Below are 23,298 nucleotides of genomic sequence, written 5' to 3'. Positions count from 1 at the left end.
ACTATGGAAGACACACAGTGTGGATTCAGGAAGGACAGAAGCACGCAAGACCTAATATTCACATTAAGACAAGTAAGTGAGAAGGTAATCAAGAAAAATAGAGAGATACATATGTGCTTCATTGACCTGGAAAAGGCGTTTGACAGAATCCGAAGAAAGGACGTTTGGAAGACACTAACAGAAAGGGGAGTCGACAGACACATAATAGAAGTAATAAAGGATATGTACAAAAATAATACAAATACAGTAAGAACCAATAACGAGGAATCCAGAGAATTTTCTACAAGTCAAGGCGTCAAACAGGGATGCGTGCTGAGTCCACTGCTATTCTCAGTGGTACTGGATGAAGCGATAAAGAAAGCCAAGAGAAGAATGAGAAAACTAACATTAGGATACTGGCAAATGAAACAGACTCAACTATCGGAGCTACTATTTGCAGACGACATGGTATTGATAGCAGAAAACAGAGAAGACTTACAGAACAATCTTGAAATCCTAGAAGAAGAACTATCAAACATAAATATGAAAATTAATACAGAGAAAACAAAAACAATGATAATTTCAAATACGAGGAAGACACACGCAATAGAATTAGACGGGAAACAACTAGAGCAAGTGGAATATTTTAAATACCTAGGAGTAATAATCGAATCAAATGGTAAACAAGACATGGAAATAAACGAGAGAATGGGACGAACAGGAAGCTTATTTAACACTATGAAAACAACATTTTTTGGGAAAAAAGGGATACCGGAAAAAGTAAAAACGGCAGTCGTTAAATCAGTAGTTAGACCAACAATCATGTATAGCAGCGAGACATGGACATTGACGGGGAGACAAAAATCCAGAGTCAATGCTATGGAAATGAGGTTCCTGAGGAAAATAGCAAACAGAAAAAGGACAGACAAAATACGAAACGAAACAATTAGACAAAACCTAAAACTAGAACCAATCAATGAAAAAATAGTAGAAGGACAACTTAGATGGTTCGGGCACGTGTGTAGAATGTCGAACGAGAGGCTAACAAAACGAGTGTTCGAAACGAGAGTGCAGGGGAAAAACAAAAGAGGGAGACCAAGAGTTATGTGGGTAGATGAAATCAGGAAAGAAGTCGAGAAGAAGGGATTGACATTGGAAAGTGCAAGAAACCTAGCGCAAGATCGGAAAGCATGGAGACTACAATGCCAAACTCAACTCCACCAGCCTTACACCTAAAGGTAGAAAGGCTTAGGACTAAGTAAGTAATTTATACAGGGTGTACAAAAATTTTTTTTTATTAAATTAACTTTGATTAAATTTGACAAATAGAAGAAAAATTTTTTTTGTACACTCTGTATAAATAATTATGTTAATGTTTATATTACTGAATAGAGAATTAAATAACCTTTCAAATGAGCTATCACACAACCCCTACTCTTATTAAAAAAAAATCATCGAATTCGTCATCACGCCCAGATGGATGACGTCACTAGTATTATATATATATGCCAAAAAGTCCTAATTCAAAAATAAAAATCGACCTGTCTGAGGATTTCTCTTGAAATTTGCCCATTCTCGAGATAATGGATTTATGCAAACTCAACCGTCCTCACTTATACTACAGCGTCGCACACGCTTGATTGGCAATTAAAAAAACAAAGGGGTTTTCGATATTTTATTGCAAAAAACTCTTCGGAATTTCATCAATCAATGTTTAAAGAATATCTACGTACCTTGGCAACATTGAAATTTTTAGATAAATGTCCGATTTAGGGTTAAAAATGGCCGATTTCTCAATTTTCAAAATTTTCAATTGCTCATATAACAAAAACAATTAACTTAAGAGAAAATTTACAAAAGACGTTTTCTGTTTAAAATGATTCAAAAAACCTAAAAAAAATTGTTCGATGCAAAAAGAATAATTTTAGGAAAAACCCATAATCTTTCCCCTCGCCTGGCAAGGTCTTATGCTCTTCAGAATCGCCTGTCATTGTACACATTTCTTCTAAATGACTTACTAAAACACATACTTAAATTTAAACCTTACAGGAGAAAGTTTATTTTACCCCCTAAATTTGCACTTTTCGATTCACCTGGTAGATACACGTGCACCGCTGAGGCCTGAAAGGTCATGGTTTTTAGCCTTGGTGTGCTATGAATTATCACTAGAAAAATTTTTAGCCTTACAGGACGACCGTTAGTCGGGGGGTTCACTAGCTCTTAGACTATAATTTCTAGTTGGTAATTTAATATTGACGATTAATAATATACTTTCAGATATTTACAACAATTTTAAATTCTTTACGATTTTTATTAAACATACTAATTTGCTTTAAGCAAAAAACACGTTATGGAAAATTTTAAAATTTGTCACCATAAAACGAAGATAAAACATAGTAAACAAGGCAACCAATTTATTTAATTTAAATGGGACAACTTGTATATTTCTGCAGATTCTAAACCAACTTGTTATTGACACGTAGATACCAAGTTTGAAAAAAAAATGTTAAAACGAAATTTTGTTGTAAAAAAAAACCAAGAGACATCTATATTTCAGTTCATTCTGAGAGTGCCATATACACCCTTACCGGTTTCAAGATTGTTAGCTTTCACCAGAGAGTGTATATATGACCATCTCTGAACGAACTGAAACAAATCCGACTCCTAGTACTGAATTCAACAAAAAACATGACATGGATACCGTGGCGGCATCTGCACAGAACAATTGAAAGTTTCACTTTAATAAAATTAAAAATAATATTAATAATAAAACTTTTATTGAGACCAAGTTTTTGGTAACGCTTTCGTGGTTTCTACAATTTACAAGCCAACGCTGAATAAACAGGAAGTTAGATGCAATTTATAGAGTAGTAGTGAATTACAAAAAAAAACATGACATGGATACCGTCGCGGCATCTGCACAGAACAATTGAAAGTTTCACTTTAATAAAATTAAAAATAATATTAATAATAAAACTTTTATTGAGACCAAGTTTCTGGTAACGCTTTCGTGGTTTCTACAATTTTACCCCAGGCTGTGGGTGAAAAAAACGTGATATAATTCAGGAATTTTTGAAACCTATCAGGTGTTGTAAAGGACGATGCCAGGAATAACTAATACTAAAATGTAACCAAAAATATTGTGCGCTTTTTTTTTAATTGCGATTTTCATTTGTTAAATTTGCAATTTTTATTGATTTTTAATTTTGTAGCTTAGGATATTGATTTTAGAGAAAAACTTTTAAATAGAAAGTTGTAGAAATTAAAAAACCTACAATTTGAGCTATGTTAAGTTTAATTTCGTTAATTGGTTATTGCAAAACAGCCTGCGAAAAGTCCAAAATGGCCGTTTTTTACAATTGCATTATTTATTGTACAAATAATTTTTTTTATTTTTTAAAGCTTTAAAATGAAGATCTTTCAATTCCAAATATAAAAAAAATTGTAAAGCCAGATTAACGAATTTGTTGCTTAGATATTATAAATTGTTTATCCCAAGAGGTAAAATGTCGAAGGCTATAACTTTTTGAAAAAAAATCGTAGAAAGTTGGTGAAACATCCAATCTCCTTCGAAAGAGTTATGTTTTCATATTCTGATGTAAATAAATGCGTAAAACATTTTTAAACCTCTAATTTTTGGATTTGAAAATAAGGGGGCAAATTTCGTTATAAACATTTAGAGCTGAAGCGGCCCTGTACATCCTATGAGTTTTTAACTTACATGTTATTGTTGCTGAAGATGAAACGAAGGTTTATAAAAAAATAAAAAAATTCTACGACCAACTGAAGCCGAGATAATTTTTGGGTTTGCAAATAAGGGGGCAAATTTCGTTATAAATATTTAGAGCTGAAGCGGCCCTGTATATCCTATGAGTTTCTAACTTACAGATTATTGTTGCTAAAGACGAAACGAAGATTTATAAAAAAATTAAAATTTTCTACAACCAACTGAAGCCGAGATAATTGTTTTTTTTTTCTTAAATCATAGTGCCTTTATTTATAACAGTTAAGAAATTCTTTTACAGTCGTTGACTAAAGAAAGACTTTATATTATCTTATTATCTTAAAATAAAAATTATTATAAAATATAATTATATTTAATTATTAAAATTATTTTTTAAATCGGTGCTTTTGCAAGCGGCCGAATTTTGCAAATCGCCCGGCTCGCTTCAAATCCGCGCGCTCGGAAAATTTTTACGTAACTTGTATTAAATGACAGAAAACAATTTAATAATATTACCATTATAATATACAGTCTATTTACCACTGTATTTGTTTTCCTTTATAAACTTTTATATGTGAAATCCAAAAAGAATAGTCACTACAAGAAGAAAAAGTTTTATGTATATTATAGTAAGAAGTAACATTATTATTATTATATTTATATAACAATGAAAAAATTAAAAATATAGTTATATATTTCATATATATGTACCATTTTTGTAATATTCTTTGTTCAGAAATGAAATTTCACATATAAAAGTTTATCAAGAAAAACAAATACAGTGGTAAATAGATTGTATATTATAACGGTAATATTATTAAATTGTTTTCTGTCAAAATTTAATACAAGTTACGTGAAAATTTTCCGACCGCGCGGATTTGAAGCGAGCCGAGCGATTTGCAAAATTCGACCGCTCGCAAAAGCACCGATTTTAAAAATAATTTTTAATAATTAAATGTAATTATATTTTATAATAGTTTTTATTTTAAGATAATATAAGTCTTTCTTTAGTCAATGACTGTAAAGTAATTTTTTAATTGTTATAAATAAAGGCACTACGACTTAAGAAAAAAAAAACAATTATCTCGGCTTCAGTTGGTTGTAGAAAATTTTTATTTTTTTATAAATCTTCGTTTTGTCTTCAGCAACAATACTCTGTAAGTTAGAAACTCCTAGGATCTACAGGGCCGCTTCAGCTCTAAATGTTTATAACCAAATTTGCCCCCTTATTTTCAAACCCAAAAATTAGAGGTTTAAAAATGTTTTACGCATTCATTTACATCAGAATATGAAAATATAAATCTTTCGAAGGAGATCGGATGTTTCACTAACTTTCTACGATTTTTTTTCAAAAAGTTATAGCCTTCGACATTTGACCTCTTGTGATAAACAATTTATAATATCTAAGCAACAAATTCGTTAGTCTGGCTTTACAATTTTTTTTATGTTTGGAATTGAAAGATCTTCATTTTAAAGCCTTAAAAAATAAAAAAAATTTTTTGTACAATAAATAATGCAATTGTAAAAAACGGCCATTTTGGACTTTTCGCAGGCTGTTTTGCAATAACCAATTAACGAAATTAAACTTACCGTAGCTCAAATTGTAGGTTTTTTAATTTACTACAACTTTTTATTAAAAAGTTTTTCTCTAAAATCAATATCCTAAGCTACAAAATTAAAAATCAATAAAAATTGCAAATTTAACAAATGAAAATCGCAATTAAAAAAAAGCGCACAATATTTTTGGTTACATTTCAGTAGAAGTTATTCCTGGCTTCGTCCTTTACAACACCTGATAGGTTTCAAAAATTCCTGAATTATATCCTGAAATCGACCTATTTTTCACCCACGGCCTGGGGTATTTACAAACCAACGCTGAATAGACAGGAAGTTAGATGCAATTTATAGATCTCCCCTGGAGTTCCTTTTTCAGAATTCGGTTGGTTTGTAAATTGTAGAAACCACGAAGGCATTACCAGAAATATGGTCTCAATAAAAGTTTTATTTTTAAAGTTATTTTAAATTTTTTAAAGTAAAACTTTAATTTGTTTTGTGCAGATTCCGCCACGGCATCCATGTCATGTTATTTTGTTTTAATTCGGCACTAACAGTTGGATTTGTTTCAGTTCCTTTTGACATAGTCATATATAGGTACACTATCTGATGAAAGCTAACGAGCTTGAAACCGGTAAGGGTGTTTATTGGGGTGGGCCGTTGAGTAATATGTTTTTATTTTGTTTTTTTAATTAAGTTTCCTGACTTTAGAAAAGATGTATGATAAGATAACTTACTTCACGGTGTTTTGTTTTATTATTAATTTAATTTTTTTTTCACTGCCACAGAGCTATACAGGGTGTCCCGAAAAGATTGGTCATAAATTATACCACAGATTCTGGGGTCAAAAATAGGTTGATTTAACCTGACTTACCTATATACAATAGTGCACACAAAAAAAGTTACAACCCTTTGAAGTTACAAAATGAAAATCGTTTTATTTTCATATACCGAAAACTCTTAGAGATTTTTTATTGAAAATTGACATGTGGCATTCTTATGGCAGCAACATCTTAAAAAAAAAACTTAAAACTTAAAACTTAAAGTGAAATTTGTGCCCCCCATAAAAATTTTATGGGGGTTTTGTTCCCTTAAATCCCCCCAAACTTGTGTGTACGTTCCAATTAACTTATTATTGTGGCACCATTAGCTAAACACAATGTTTTTAAAACTTTTTTGCCTCTTAGTACTTTTTCGATAAGCCAGTGTTTATCGATATATTTTGAATACTTGTCAAATCCACCACATATAAGTATATGGTTAAGTACGATTATAGAAACCTGTTAATAATCTGAAAATTTATTTATAATTTATATTTTTAGTTATATTTTGAAAAAGAAGCCACATCTCGATAAAACGTGACTTATCAAAAAAAGACTAAGAGGCAAAAAAGTTTTTAAAATACTGTTTTTAACTAATGGTACCACAATAATAGTTTAATTGGAACGTACACAAATATTTGGGGGGTTTAAAGGAACAAAACCCCCATAAAATTTTTATGTAAACATATTAAAAGAGAAGGCACATCTCGATAAAAACTGGCTTATCGAAAAAATACTAAGAGGCAAAAAAGTTTTAAAAACACTGTTTTTAACTAATGGTACCACAATAATAAATTAATTGGAACGTACACAAAAGTTTGGGGGGGTTTAAGGAAACAAAACCCCCATAAAAGTTTTATAGGGTGGACAAATTTCACTATAATTTTGTTTTAAGATGTTCCTGCCATAAGAATGATACATGTCCATTTTCATTAAAATATCTCGAATGGTTTTCGATATATTGAAAAAAATCGATTTTCATTTTGTAACTTCAAAGGGCTGTAACTTTTTTTATGAGCACATTTGTACTGAGGTAAGTTAGGTTCAATCGATCTATTTTTGACCCCAGAATGTGTGGTATAATTTACGACCAATCTTTTCGGGACACCCTGTATAAAAATGAGATTTTGTCGAAAAATCTACTCATGTAATATGTCAAATTAGTTTTTTTTTAATCTGCTATGGTCGACTTAGCCAAAAAAGTGTTTAATAAGATAACTGGCATCATAGTATTTTGGTTAATTAATTATTTCTACTTCCACAAAGCTATATAAAAAATAAGAATTTTTCAAAAAACCTCTATTTTTACTGTATGATATATGGGCTAAAGTCGACTTTGTTTTAAATAAATAAAAGTAAACAAAAATACAGAACAGTCTAACTAATCTAGGTATAATAATATAACCTATAACTATAAAAAACAGAATGTTATCTCTTTTAAGTAACAAACAGATCAATCCAAAAAAGTCTTTCTTTAATTCATATTTTGGCATAACTTCCCTTGATTTCAGTCCGTTCCAAGGAACATACACGCCAAAAGACTGGTTTCGGGATTTTAACAATTTCCCTTCGTCCCCTATGGGAGGCTCTGCCCATAAAACTTTCTGGCAGCCGATAACCTCAAAGTAGGTACTCCTTAGACTCAAAAAATAATTCTGATACTACGAAACGTCGATGATTGTTGCAATTTATCTGTCTACTCTTCAAAATTCATTGGAATCCCAGTAGTCTTATGTGTTTACGTTCGTCAAATAACACAGCGAAAATAATATTTTCTGGACTCACTAAATATCCATTTCTCTGAATACTTTTGTAGACTAAATCCTTTAATTCTGGTAGTAAAATGTCGCATTGTCTTGAATAGATGTCTTGGTCCATAAATTCATGACGGTTAAGCCTTAAAAAGTACAAGGGCGCATACACTATCATTACAAAATGGGTTGGTTTTTGTAAATTATAACTGAAGGTTACGGGAAGCAGTGGTAAGCCAACGAAAATGTAGAAAGTTGTTCTCAAGAAAATCCAAGTTTAACTTGACAAATTAATATAGTACAGGTATTTTAGCTTTGTACCGAGATTGTCGCTGTGGAATTCGTCAACTGATGCTATTTTTGATAATGAAGCTAAAGAAAAAGTTTTACAAACTTGCTGTCGTTTTCAATGCAGGGCCCTTCCAATTTTATTCTCCAGTAACGTAACACTCAAATGCCCCCTTTAAACCCTATGTTTGGGACAGTGCCGTTATAGCCGACGACCTCTAAGATACTGAGGTCCAAATTCCATTTTTTAAAAACTCACAAGATTCTATTTAGGTACTATATTCATAACAGTGCCAGACGTAGGACAAATGTGACCCAGATACTTAGAACCAGGTTCTTCTAACATTGTGATATGCTCTTTCCCACAGTTTTACTTGCCATTTTCTGAACTACGAAAGTGTTGTCTTTCCGTCCATCAAGTAAAGACCAAGAAGAAATAATGGAATAAACTCGTTCTGAACCCCAACTCTTTTCTTTTCTCTTTCTCTTCTTTCTTTATGGTAACGTATACCTACTTTATTTGGGCATTTCGCCACATTTTTTGAAGTAGGTTTCTAAATGAATTTTTGTCTATTTATTATTAAATAATCACCAATTTTTAGTGACGAAATACTGAAATAAAGTACATATACGTTATTCTACAAGGTATACATGAACCTGCCAAGATTTTATTACCGACTAAAAATACAGATTTTATTTCAACTTTTTTTGAGATTTTTTTTTTGAGACAAAATAAATAACCCTGATGTTTCAAAAATTAGGTAATAAAAAGATGAACATCTGCGTTTGAAAGAATTTATTTTTTTAAATTTTTTTCCAATGCCACAATTACTTTTTATATTAAAAACATATAGAGCCCTTGTGGCAGTGGAGAAAAATATGTTTAGCTACTCATTTTGGGGTTAAAATTTGTGTTTTAGTGCAATGAAAATTTTTGGCCTCAGATGTTGTTATTTTACAGAAACAATTTTTGCGGTCCACCCTAGTGTTTATGGCACTCTCTAAACGTCTGAAATATTGTCACGTGGTAGTTCTTTTAGGACGACAGACTCAGTAAAACACAGGTTGAAAATAAAGCAAATCTATTAATTCTGAATTATATACAAAATAAGTCAAAATCATAATTCAGTTTTCTATTCCGTCCCAGCGAAGTCCTCCCCCGGATAGGCGTCTGTAACAGAAGAACAAAATATATATAGAACAAATATATATTTATCGGGGCTCGCTCACTACGCTTGCCTCCGTTGAAATTCGAGTCGCAAATTACCTCACTTCGGTACACCTTGCTTCTCGAGTTGGCCTGCCTAAGTTTGCGAATCACGTCAAAACGGTGCACGTCGCGACTCAGGTCGGCCTGCCTCGCTCACTTCGCTTGGCTGGTTATGGAGCCCAGAACGGTCGTTCAGGACCGACTGATTTCTGCTTGCGACCTTCTTAAATATCCGTGTGCCCGTGTTTTCTCGGAGAGGTGGAACTCGGTGGGGGCATCTGCGCGAATTGAGAGAATCGCTCGGTTCCCAGTGTCGAGTCGTGTTCAGCATATCATTACACCCCCTCTTCTTCGAAAAAAAAAAAGAAGTAACATACCTTTTTTTTGTCTACAGTCGTTTGATCCCATCTATTCCTCTGGGTGCTCCTCCGGGATTTCTTCTCCCACCCACGGCTTTAAATCTTTTACATGCGCCGTCATCTGCTTGCGGCTACTGCTATCGGCGAATTGCAGTTTTACGATTACTGGCGATATCACGGATGTTAGTATGTATGGTCCCGAGTACTTTGGCGCTAACTTGCTGGTGAACGCTGCACTAGCCGATGATAGATAGTGTTCCTTTTTCATGACACGGTCTCCTGGATGTGGCCGCCAGTCTCTTCGCCTTAAATTGTAATGTTTCTTTTGGTCCTCGAAAGCGTGTTCGATGTGTACTTTTGCCAATTCCCTTAACGCTTCTAACTTGCTTAAGTTTTCTGCGAACCCCTGTATACCCTGGTCGTTTGTCACATCTGTCGTATCTAATTCTCTTCCAAAATTTCGTATTCTTGGGCCAATTCTTGCAATCCCGATAAGTTTTCAAAATCCCGGCGGCGAGCATAAAGCTTATATTCTGGCAGCATATTTTTATATATCCTGTCGAGTTCTTGGTTTCTTGAAAAAGATCCCTCTCGTCTGATTAATGTTTGAATATCCGTGATGTATCTATCCACTGGTTCGTTTTTCCTTTGCTTCCTGTTTCGGATTTGCTCCTCTAGCTGTAGTAAATATTCTCTGGGATAGAAAGCTTTCTTAAAATCTTTGATGAAGTCCGTCCATGAATCCCAATTTCTGCTGTTGTTTCGGTACCATAACAATGCATGGTCTCCTAACAATTCTGGTAATGCTTTTAGCAGATCTTGCTTATTGACCTCGTAGGCTAGGCTTAATTCGTCTATACTTTCTATGAAGTCTACTGCATCCGAATGTTTCTTGTCGAAGTGTGTGTTCCACATCCGTACTTGATTTAGCAAATCGTTGTGTCAGAATAACAAGGTTCTAACTGCCTCATGTGCCATTTTTAGTTATGACTGTTTAAAGTTTCTATGTTATGTATTTATTTTACTATTGTCGCCACTTTTATGTGTTAACAATGTAAATTTTAAAAAAAATTAATATATTTTTATTAACAGTAAAAAATTACTTCAATAGTTAATACAAAGGAGTTCTGATTTGAGAAATGAATTAAACTTATTTAATCAAGTTCTATTTTCCACACATACCTTTGTTTAACAATTAGTATACAATAAAACAACTTCTAGTTGTTTAATAAAGTTTTATTATTAACTTATAAACACTTTTAGTTCTTGCAGATAGGACCCTGTGTACTTAGTTGACTGTTTTTTATGTTAGTTAGAAGCTTGTTAACTTATCAACATTTAAAATTCTCTGAGATAGAACCTTGTAACTTACGTATTTCAGCCACCTGTTAATAGATGTCGGTGCTAGGATCATATTAAGGCAAAGAACATAAAATAGAACCAAGTTACATAAAAATCTCAATTTTAAAAAATTTGCAGATAGAACCTTGTTATCCTGACACAACGAAATCTGATTGCCTCATTTGTTTTGTCATTGTTAAGTCTTGTAATTGGTTTCTGATTAATGAAATTTCTTTGGGTCAGTGTATCTGGTTCGGCTTCCTTGGAAGTATTGATTTTTGGGATTGTTCCTGTCGTTTCCCCGCGATCCTTACAAAAGGTTCTGAGTCTTAACCTTAACTCGTCGACGGTTCCTTTGGAATCCAATCCGCACCTTTCGGCGTCGCGCTGTAAGTCCTCTTTGGAAAGACGATTTATCCATGACGTACCCGTCGTGGCACCTGATACTGAGTCTGTGTCTTTATCTGTCGGCATTTTTGGTATTATCCGGGCGTCGAGTAACGACGTTTACTTGCGTATATTCTAATTTTTGCTCGGGCGCCAAATTTGTCACGTGGTAGTTCTTTTAGGACGACAGACTCAGTAAAACACAGGTTGAAAATAAAGCAAATCTATTAATTCTAAATTATATACAAAATAAGTCAAAATAATAATTCAGTTTTCTATTCCGTCCCAGCGAAGTCCTCCCCCGGATAGGCGTCTGTAACAGGAGAACAAAATTAACAGCGATATTCAAATATATATTTATCGGGGGCTCGCTCACTACGCTTGCCTCCGTTGAAATACGAGTCGCAAATTACCTTACTTCGGTACACCTTGCGTTTCGAGTTGGCCTGCCTAAGTTTGCGAATCACGTCAAAACGGTGCACGTCGCGACTCAGGTCAGCCTGCCTCGCTCACTTCGCTTGGCTGGTTATGGAGCCCAGAACGGTCGTTCAGGACTGACTGATTTCTGCTTGCGACCTTCTTAAATATCCGTGTGCCCGTGTTGTCTCGGAGAGGTGGAACTCGGTGGGGGCATCTGCGCGAATTGAGAGAATCGCTCGGTTCCCAGTGTCGAGGCGTGTTCAGCATATCGGCATATCATTACAATATAAGACGTCTCTTGATTTCGTTTTACAACTAAATTATTATTTTCTATTAATTTTACTCCTAAATAAGCATGCGGACCAAATTTTCTTTGGAATTTTGGCAAGCTGCACACGCAGGAAGTCAGATGCCATTTATAGATCTCCCCTGGCCTTCCTTTTTCAGCATTCGGTTGGTTTGTAAATTGCATGAACCATCAAGGCGTTACCAGAAAGTTGGTCTCAATAAAAGTTTTATTTTTAATATTACTTTTAATTTTATTAAAGCAAAACTTTCAATTGAGAAATAAATCACTTTACATAAGAGAACAAGTCCATCCAATATCGTATATGTGTAAGCCTTTGTCCTGGTACACGTTTGCCCTCAATTTTACCCTCTATTAAACTTGTATCTTCTATCTGTTGTTTCTCATAAAATGTTAGATGAGATATGCAGTTTTCTGCTTTTGTATTATGTAAATGAGCTCATCTTCTCTGCTCGTTTGGCAGAGAAGTTCCAAATATGTGGTGTGGAAAGTGCAAGGTATTCGTATCTAACAATGACATAAACATGTCCAAAGAAAAAAATTTGCTTTTTTGGATATTTCTTCCAGATGGGCATTCCATGTAAGCCTCTTATCTAGTATTACTCCTAGATATTTGAGTACATGCCCCTCTTTGACAGTTTATCTATACAGAGCGAGCGGACACTCAGATCTTATCTAATCTAGGTTTCATCTTGTGCAACTGGCCACTTCCGTTATGCTAGAATTAATAGAGTTTTTACCTGTCACATACCCTGGTAAGAATAATTAATGTTCGTACGTATTCGCTTCGTATCTGTTTAGTGTACAGATATCGAATTATCGATAACGAAGCGAAGGGTCAAAAATCGAGGTCCAGGCAAAGACCCATTTAGGACACTGAGGCCAAAAGAAAAAGAAAATTAAGCTGAAAATCTTTTTCTTTTTGTCTCATTATTATAGTATTTTTTTAAAATAAAATACGTTTTCTATTGGCTTAAAGGAAGATCCTATTGAAATGGGTTCAATAGCTTTCCTTCTTAAATTTGTAAAGAAAATTGTGTTAAAAGAAGAAGAGGATACCAACAATTAATATACGGTAATTTTTTAAGGTAGGAGATCCTAAATCAAAAACATCAATATCTACACAGATTCATCATACTTCGATGAAATTTCATTTTGTTTTGATCAAATATTGTTTCGATTTTTTATATTTCTGTTTAAAGATGTTATTACCAGAGAACGGCAGTTCTCGTCAGTGGCGCACAACTTCAACAACAATACACCTACAAGCGACACTGTATATACACGAAATTTTCGATTTTCTAAATCTGACTGAATTGAAAATTGGACCAAATCCCATCTTAAAGTTTAGGAAGAAACTCACCCATCCATATGTCAACTCTCCATTTTGGTCCAATGGCGCTTCCCATTTAGGGTCTGTTTTTCGTTCTCGTCCCCAAAACTCCCAAAAATTTCAAAAATTTAAGTCCGACTTTTACGGCTTCTGATAGAACTGATCATTAACTTTCCAACGGATGTCTAATTTTGAAAATCGGTTATACCATTCAAAAGTTACCGAGCTCAGAAGTATGACTCAATTTTTATTTAAAAAGGGAAAATGTTTGTGGATATGTTTGTATGTATGTATGTTTGTATGTGTGTGGAAAAGTTACACCGATCTGAATTTTATTTTCTGTGTTTCAAGAGGGTGTGAGGGCCGATTCAGAACCGATGGAATTTTTGACTTCTGACTACCCGTAAGCCAGCTAGAGGGCTAGGTAGATACAAAATAGCATATATTTTTTGGGCGTATATATCTTAGGTTCAAGGAGAGGCAGGAAAACCGCAAATACACCAAATCAATAGGATTGAGTTAATCCTTTAAACGGTGCCTAAGCTATCAATCTGAGACATATACACTGCTCACCATAGCCTAAAAACTAAAAAATTAAACTTTGAAAATTTTGGTTTTTCGGCAATTACTCAAAATTTCAACTTACGAATTGCACCAATAACTGAGCGTTTGTAGAAAATCTCTAGACGCATCTAACAGTGTATACCTCATATTTGGGAAAATTCGAATTTTTAAGTTATAGGCTTCAAAAATATGATTTAATCTATTTCTTATGAGAAAAACGGATTTTCAAGCTCAATAATTCCTGTAATACGTTCAGTTATCATACTTAATCTTGGATACATCAGATACTACTTATCAATACGTTTCAAACTCATGTTTATTGATCAAAATCAGTTAAGCCGTTCAAAAGTTATAGAGCTCCAAAAGTATAATTAGTCCAGGAACTGAAACTTTTCACTTCGCAATTTTTACAGAATGGATCGATTTGCTTGAAAATTTGACAATAAGTAGTGGAAACTCCAAAGATCAAAATCTATATGATGCCGAAAGACGCTTTTACGATGGGGTGGTTACCACCCTATCTTGAGAGTGGAAATTTTTTATTATATTTTGACCGCAAATGTTGGTAAAAACATTGATTCTAAACAAAAAATAATTTATTCAGTTTTTCGATAAAATTAATAGTTTTCGATTTATTGGTTATCGAAAGTGTTAGTTTCATATCGAAAAAATCAATGTTATTAATCAGTTTTCTGCCAATAACTCAAAAAGTTTTTGCTTTATCAAAACAACTTTAATTAACGAATATACCTTTTAAAAAAGAAGCAGTGTGTTTTTTTTTATTTTCTTTAAGACCAATAGTAATAGAGCTGTACTTTATTATATTATGTTAGCTTTTCTTCGTCAAATACTAAATATTATACAGTGTGTCAATTTTAAAACTTTCAATGGCTATATCTCACGAACAAAAGCTGATATGGAAAAATGCTTGAAACCGTTTTTAGGATAGTAAGGGGGAACTAAAATGACGTGAAAGAGAACTCACCCCCATCAACCCCCTAGGCCCCACCCACCACAACCAAAAAAGTTTAAATTGCAAACTCCTACTTGTGATACATCATTGAAAAGGCTATAAAAAATGCCATCCAATGGTATAAATAACAATTATACAGGGTGAACAATAATTGTGAAACTTTAGCTTAAACGAAAAATTTAATAAGGTTTTGTTGAACTACAAATTTATTAAAAATGTCAATTAAGTAAATGTTTAAAGTGAGTTCCGTTGTTTGGTAAACAATAATACAGCCTATTTTCAAATTCTTCACGAAATTTGGCAAATGTTCTAGTAATATGGCAAATGTTCTATCATGCTTGAGTAATTCTTTCTCGCAATTCCCCAAGTGATGCAAGTTGAGTTTTATAAACAACCGATTTAAGGTAACCCCATAGAAAAAATTAATATACTATACTACTATAAAAAGTACTATCCAATGGTATAAATAAAAATTATACAGAGTGTTAATATTAGCTGGCTTACAATGACTTTTTTATTTGTAATGCTATCTCCCGGACTATTATTTTGAATGATAAGTGTCCGCTCGTACTTTTTTTTGTTGAATTAAAACTTAATTTGCTCTTTTTGTCTTAAATAGTTGTTTATAAAACTTAACTTGCGTCACTTGGGAAATTGCGGGAAATAATTACTCAAGCATGTCGCCCTATTACTAGAAAAACATTTGCCAAATTTCGTGCAGAATTGGAAAAAAGACTGTATTATTGTTTACAAAACAACGGAACTCACTTTGAACATTTACTTAATTGACATTTTTATCAAATTTGTAGTTCAACAAAACATGATTAAATTTTTCATTTAATCCAAAGTTTCACAATTATTGCTTCACCCTGTATAATTATTATTTATACCACTGGATAGCATTTTTTATAGCCTCTTCAATGATGTATCACACGTAGGGGTTTGCAATTTAAACTTTTTTGGTTGTGGTGGGTGAGGCCTAGGGGGTTGATGGGGGTGAGTTCTCTTTCATGTCATTTTAGTTCCCCCTTACTATCCTAGAAACGGTTTCAAGCATTTTTGGATATCAGCTTTTGTTCATGAGATATAGCCATTGTAAGTTTTAAAATTGACACACTGTATGTAGTTTCAAAGTCAAAAGACGGAAAAACTATGTATTTTTCGAGGATAACTTATAGAAACTAATTTTAAATGTTTGAAAAGATCTATCTTCAAAAATAAAAAATAAAGTATGTATCTTAAAAATTAAGTGACTTATAATGAAAAAAATGCCAGTCCCTATTTTTCAGTCAAAAAGTTATCGGAACAACCCCCTAATTACCACCCTAATTAAAATTAGTCATCGACCTTATTCCGTATTTTTTATTTATGTATTTTTAATAGATTACAGAAGTTTGACCTGCTTAAAACAATTAGTTTTTAAAAAACTGGAGTTAAAAGCGAATAACGAATTTTTGTAGTTTGATAAAACATGCCCTTTTCTTCAGAATAGAAAGATTAGCATCAGAGATGCGAAAAAATGTTTAGATATGAAAATGTAGCTTGCTTAATTCTTAAGAACTTGGGTTACGAAAATTTTTTCTGCAACAAGAATTGAGTGACCTACAGACAATTATAAATTGTAATAACATGCAAAAACCACCTTTACCAACCCTTTCAAAGTCACCTCTTTTTGCGACTGAGGATTATAAAAGGATTTAATATTAATAGTTTTATAGATCTTATAAAAACCTACAAAAAATTTTTTTAACAAACTTTCTAATATAAAAAATAAAAAGTTAAGGTTAAAAAACCAATAAATTAAAAAAAAATGGAAAAATCCAATTGGAAGCATTATAATGTAGGTTAGCGGTGTTTTTTTGTATGGTGTACGTTAAAAACTTATTACCAGAGAACGGCAGTTCTCGCCAGTGGCGCACACCTACACCCCCCTACATGCGACACTATATTATATAAACGAAATTTTCGATTTTCTAAATCTGTCTGAACTGAAAATTGGGCCGACTTTCATCTTAAAGTTCAGGAAAAGACTCACCCATTCATATGTCAACCATCCATTTTGGTCCAAGGGTGTGGATTTTACGGCACTTCTTATTTAGGGTCTGTTTTTCGTTCTCGTCCCCGAAACTCCCAAAAATTTCGAAAGTTTAAGTCGACCTTTGCGGCCTCTAATAGTACTGATCATTATCTTTCCAATGCATATTTAATTTTGAAAATCGGTTATACCATTCAAAAGTTACCGATCTCAGAAATATGACTCAATTTCTATTTGAAAAAAGGGAAAATGTTTGTGGATATGTATGTACCTATGTACAATGTACCTATGTACCTTGTATGTATGTATGTATGTGTATGGAAAAGTTAAACCGATCTGAACTTGTTTTCTGTGTTTGAAGAGGGGGTCAGGGCCGATTCAGAACCGGTGTAGTTTGTAACTTTTGACCACCCATAAGCCAGCTATAGAACTTGGTAGGTACAAAACGGCATATTTTTTGGGGGTATATATCTTCGGTTCAAAAAGAGACTGGAGAACCTCAAATACACCAAATCAATAGTGTTGAGTTAAGCTTTCAAATGGTGTGTAAGCCGTCAGGATCAGATATATACTCGGCTCAGTGTAGCCGAAAAACTGAAAAACTAAACTTTGAAAATTTTGGTTTTTCGACAATTACTCAAAATTTCAACCTACGAATTGCGCCAATAACTGAGCATTTATAGAAGGATTCCAGACAAATCTAACGGTGTGTAATTCATATTCGGAAAAATTCTAATTTTTAAGTTATAGGCTTCATAAATATGATCAAATCTATTATCTAAGGGAAAAACGGTTTTTCAAGCTCAATAATTCCTATAATAGCTTTAGTTATCTTACTTGACCTTCGATGCATCAGATATTACTTTTCAATACGTTTCAAACTCATGTTTAGGGATCAAAATCGGTTAAGCCGTTTAGAAGTTATTAAGCTACAAATGTATAATCCAATTAACGATTATTTCGTTTATGTAGTTGCAGTGGTTACGACGCTAAATTTGATCTGGCAACGGGCAATCCGAGTTTATTTACCGGCCATCCCAATATCTTTTTCAATCTAATTTCGAATACAAAAAAAAAATCTAGTGTACATTCGATGGACACTAGATCATTTGGGAGGTAATGCGACAAAGGCGACCATTTATAAAACTTAACGTGTAGTCGAGAAACATTGCATTCAACTTCATAAATTTAATTTATAAATAACTTTGAAAAACTCCTGGTACAAGAATAAAAAAACCGCTAAACGCCGTAAAAATAAGTGGCGCATACAATATTCCAGCTACAAATGATCTGATTTGAATACTACGTGGCGCGAAAATGTATTTTCATTTTGATGCAAAACAAAATTCTAGTTTTAATTTAAAAGGTTTTTCCATAATATTTGCTAAATTTGAAGTAAACGCGCCACAAAAGAGTTTCAAAATTCAAACTGTATCAAAGTTACTCTTTTGTGGCGCGTTTACTTCAAATTTAGCAAATATTATGGAAAAATCTTTTAAAATAAAACTAGAATTTTGTTTTGCATCAAAATGAAAATACATTTTCGCGCCACGTAATATTCATATCAGATCATTTGTAGCTGGAATATTGTATGCGCCACTCATTTTTACGGCGTTTAGCGGTTTTTTTATTCTTGTATTTTTATTACAGTACAGCTGTACAAATTTAAATATTCCATTAATACTATGAATCTATCTTAATACTATCTTATGTATTTTTGGCTATACGAAAGCCGTCCCTGTATATGAAACTTTTCATTAAAATTGAGCTGCGCGATTTTGTAATTATTCTACCAAGACGTTAACAACTAATACAAAAATAAAATAAAAAAAAAACAAGTATACAGAACTTAAAGAGTATTTAAATATATTTTAACAATATTTAATAGACCAGGCGGTATCTTTTTCAAAATGACTACATAGACCGGGGAGTATCGTCGCCCCCGCTAGCGCAATTATTCCGATTCGATTTTTTTGCACAAACTTACTTAAAAAGAGGCCCTTATAACATATCCACAGGGTGCCGGGCGGTGCCGTGGTCGAAAAATTTTTTAAACAATTTTTTTTAAACAAATTCACAAAAATAATTTTTTTATTTCCAACAATTTTTTTAGATAATTTGGGTTATTCTGAGCAAAAAAGGTCTCCTGTCACTTTTCTCTAAAATTAACTGTTGTCGAGTTATACGAGATTAAAAATTTGAAAAATGCGAAAATAGCCATTTTCAAGGCTTCATAACTCGATTAAAAATGATTATTATGAAATTCCAAAAATTGACAAAATCAAGATTCAAATACTTTCTTCAACGTCCTGAAGAGATTTTTGTCACTATTTTATTACAAAGCCGTTATTTTTAGTTATTAACAATTAGCGGTATAGTCCAACTGTATCGTCGCCCCCGTTAGCGGAACTATTTCGATTCGATTTTTTTGCACAAAATTACTCAAAAAGAGGTCTTTATAACATATCCACAGGATGACGGGCGGTGCCGTGGTCGAAGAATTTTTTAAACAATTTTTTTAAACAAATTCACAAAAATAATTTTTTCATTTCCCACAATTTTTTTTAGATAATTTGGATCCTTGTGAGTAAAAAAGGTCGTTGGTCATTTTTCTCTAAACTTGACTGTTGTCGAGTTATACGCGATTAAAATTTGAAAAATGCGAAAATATCCATTTTCAAGGCTTCATAACTCGATTAAAAATTATTATTATGAAATTTAAAAAGTGACAAGATCAAGATTCAAATATCTTCTTCAACGTCTTGAAGAGATTTTTGGCATTATTTTATTACAAAGCTGTTATTTTTAGTTATTAACAATTAGCGGTATAGTCCAACTGTATCGTCGCTCCCGTTAGCGGAACTATTTCGATTAGATTTTTTTGCACAAACTTACTCAAAAATAGGTCCTTATAACATATCCACAGAGTGCCGGCCGGTGGTCGAAAAATTGTTTAAACATTTTTTTTTAAACAAATAATTTTTTTATTTCCAACAATTTTTTTTAGATAATTTGGGTCATTCTGAGCAAAAAAAGTCTCTTGTAGTTTTCGTCTCAAATTGATCGTTGTCGAGTTATACGCGATTTAAAATTTGAAAAATGCGAAAATGGCCATTTTCAAGGGTTAGTAACTTGATTAAAAATTATTATTAAGAGAGTCAGAAAGTGACCACATCAAAGTTTAAAACTTTGTTTTGTTTATTTATTTTTTTTTGCGAATGTTATTCAATTTTTCATCAACTATCGCCAAGTTAAATGCATAATATTTTATAATAGAATCAATCACGGCAATTATTCTAATTCATCCGCTTCAACAATTAAACATAACATAATTTTAATAACAAATAAGTAAATGAAACATTTTTTAACAAATAAAATAGTCATATTATTCGAGTTATTAAGCCTTAAAAATGACCAGTTTCTCATTTTTCAAATTTTTAATCGCGTATAACTCGACAACAGTCAATTTTAAAGAAAAATAACAAGAGACCTTTTTTGCTCAGAATGACCCAAATTATCTAAAAAAAATTGTTGGAAATAAAAAAATTATTTTTGTGAATTTGTTTAAAAAAAATTGTTTAAAAAATTTTTCGACCACGGCACCGCCCGGCACCCTGTGGATATGTTATAAGGACCTCTTTTTGAGTAAGTTTGTGCAAAAAAATCGAATCGGATTAATTGCGCTAGCGGGGGCGACGATACTGCCCGGTCTAACATGTGGATGGAAAATACAATAAAAATCGTAGTTTTTACAGAAATTGTTTCCGAGTAGAGAAGTTACCCTATCACTAGAAATCATAATTTCATTATGAGTGAGTTTATACAGTATATTAAAAAAAATCAGTATTTTCCTCGTTTTTTCTCATATATCTTAGCAACTATTGATTTTATAGCAATTTTCAACAAAAATAAAAAATTTTCAATTATTATCAATTACTTTTAATGGGAAATAAGCCACAATTTTAGCAAAAAAATGATTTTATTAAAAAATTATCACATTCTGTCATAATTTTCTAATAAAATCATTTTTTTGCTAAAATTGTGGCTTATTTCCCATTAAAAGTAATTGATTATAAAAATGCCACAAGAAAATAGCTTCAGAACAACATTTCAATTATTATTTTACATAAGATAAAAATGCGGTCGCAAACCTTAAAACTTATTATAAATAATGAAAAAATATTGAAAATCACACAAAAAAATACTTTCTTAAATTATAAATAATAATTGAATACCATAATTATAATTATTCTACTTCTGATACTAATATTTTTGGTCCAGTTAAATATAAATATGCTTTCGTCACAAGTTAAGATTCGTTATAGTTCTATCGTTTTGTTTCATTTTTGAAAAGTTTGTTTTTCTGGAAGGGTTTGGTATTTCTCTAACATTTTTGTGGAAGTTGAAAAAGTCATGTTTTGGAACTAAAAAAGGAGAAGATCTGTTTCCTTTTCTCAATTTTTAACAAGCTAAGCATTTTTCCGTTATTTTTGTAGATATATCTACCTATATCTAGAATAAACGGTATATATTATAGAAGCGTAATAGCAGATAATATATGGCAAAGAGAAAAGTGCACAGAACAATATTTGCATCAAATACGTTGATGTTATCTTTTATTATTATTTTAGTACTTGAATTATTTGTGTTCTATTTACAATAAAAAGATCAAGTTATTTTCTAAGGAAGAAGATAAAGAAACTACCCGAAATATTCAAATTTCACTGTTTACTCTAATCAAAGTTCCAGTGGCTCAGTAATAATATCCATTCCCTCTCATATCTCAAAAATGTTGTGTTCAACTTTAAAATAAATATTACATAGATAAAACTTTGTGATACATGACATATTACATACAGGGTAGCAAAAAAGTATGGAAACACGGTAATTTCTCGGAAACCGCTTGAACGATTATTATAAATTTTGGTGGGAGAGGGTATTCTAATACGGCCGATATTACAGTGGTAATTACATTGTTGTCAAATCTTCCGTTTTTCTGAAAAGCTAATAAACTTTCTTAATTGAAATGGAACTCCCTGTATATTTCTCGAGTTTTGAAGTCCTTAAGGAATGCTTATTATTTTTCATGTTATGTTCCCTTTACCTAAATGCCATAATTTCGGAGTTATTGCTATATTTATTAAAAAAAAAATTTAACAAATTATAAAAATTTATTTTTTTGGACCGGGTAGATATTCTTTTAGGTTCTTTGGGTCATTGGGAACAAAAAATGTCTTTTGTAATTTTCCTCAAAAGTTCATCGTTTCGGAGTTATAAACATATTAAAACTGAAAAAAATCGAAAAATAACGATATTCTGGGTTCAAAAAAATAAGTAAAAAATATTATTTTTGAAACTATAAAGTGCCTAAACTCAAGCTCAAATCTTATTTTATCAGATGCCGATAAGTGATTTGGTCTTATTTCATTTTAAAACATTATATTTTAGTTGTTATTGCAGCCCAATAGCCCGTCTTCGCATATGAGCTTTATTAACAATTAAAAAAAAAACAATGTTTTAGAATAAAATATGCCAAGTATTCTTATAGATATCTGAGAGAAAAAGATTTGAGCTTGAACTTAGGTACTTCGTAAATTTAAAAATGATTTTTTTTACTTGTGTTTTTGAACCTTGAATATCGTCATTTTTCGATTTTTTTTTAGTTTTAAATTGTTTATAACTCGAAAACGATTAACTTCTGAAGAAAATTACAAAAGACCTTTTTTGTTCCCAATGGCACAAAGAACCTAAAATAATATCTACCCGGTCCAAAATAAAATAAATTTGTATAATTTAAAATTTTTTTTTAATAAATGTAGCAATAACTCCGAAATTATGGTATTTCGGTATAGGGAACATAACATGAAAAATAATCAGTATATCTTAAGGACTTCAAAACGCAAAAAATATACAGGGTGTTCCATTTAAAATAAGAAAGTTTATTAGATTTCCAGAAAAACGGAAGATTTTACAACAATGTAATTACAACTATAATATCGGCCGCATTAGGACATTCCTACCCATCAAAATTTATAAAAATCGTTCAAGCGGTTTCCGAGAAATCACCGTGTTTCCATACTTTCTCGCTACCCTGTATATTCTATATGCAAGTGAATAAATACCATGAAAATAATAACTATTATGTACATCACCATTTCTTAAATCAATAATTTTTGGAAACAAAACAAATACGTACCATCAATTTTTGCAAGGCATGGTATATCCAAAAGGTTACACACTTTTACTGAAGTG

General features: G+C 32.1%; 1 protein-coding gene across 1 annotated transcript in view; it reads right to left on the bottom strand.

The window, feature by feature from the left end:
* Window positions 1–9,250: 9,250 nt before the first annotated feature.
* LOC114325873 (pickpocket protein 28-like) overlaps window positions 9,251–23,298 on the bottom strand; it is a 50,190-nt gene continuing 36,142 nt past the window's right edge. The window contains exons 5-6 of the mRNA XM_050660344.1: window positions 23,243–23,298; window positions 9,251–9,288 (exon numbers count right to left, since the gene is read on the bottom strand). The exon at window positions 23,243–23,298 is cut by the window's right edge and continues 7 nt beyond it. Of these exons, the coding sequence (XP_050516301.1) occupies window positions 9,251–9,288; window positions 23,243–23,298 (94 nt within the window). The remainder of the gene's footprint in view (window positions 9,289–23,242) is intronic.

The sequence above is a fragment of the Diabrotica virgifera genome, chromosome 1 (assembly GCF_917563875.1).
Source record: "Diabrotica virgifera virgifera chromosome 1, PGI_DIABVI_V3a".
NCBI lineage: Eukaryota > Metazoa > Arthropoda > Insecta > Coleoptera > Chrysomelidae > Diabrotica > Diabrotica virgifera.
This window is presented reverse-complemented; position numbering and strand designations above follow the sequence as displayed.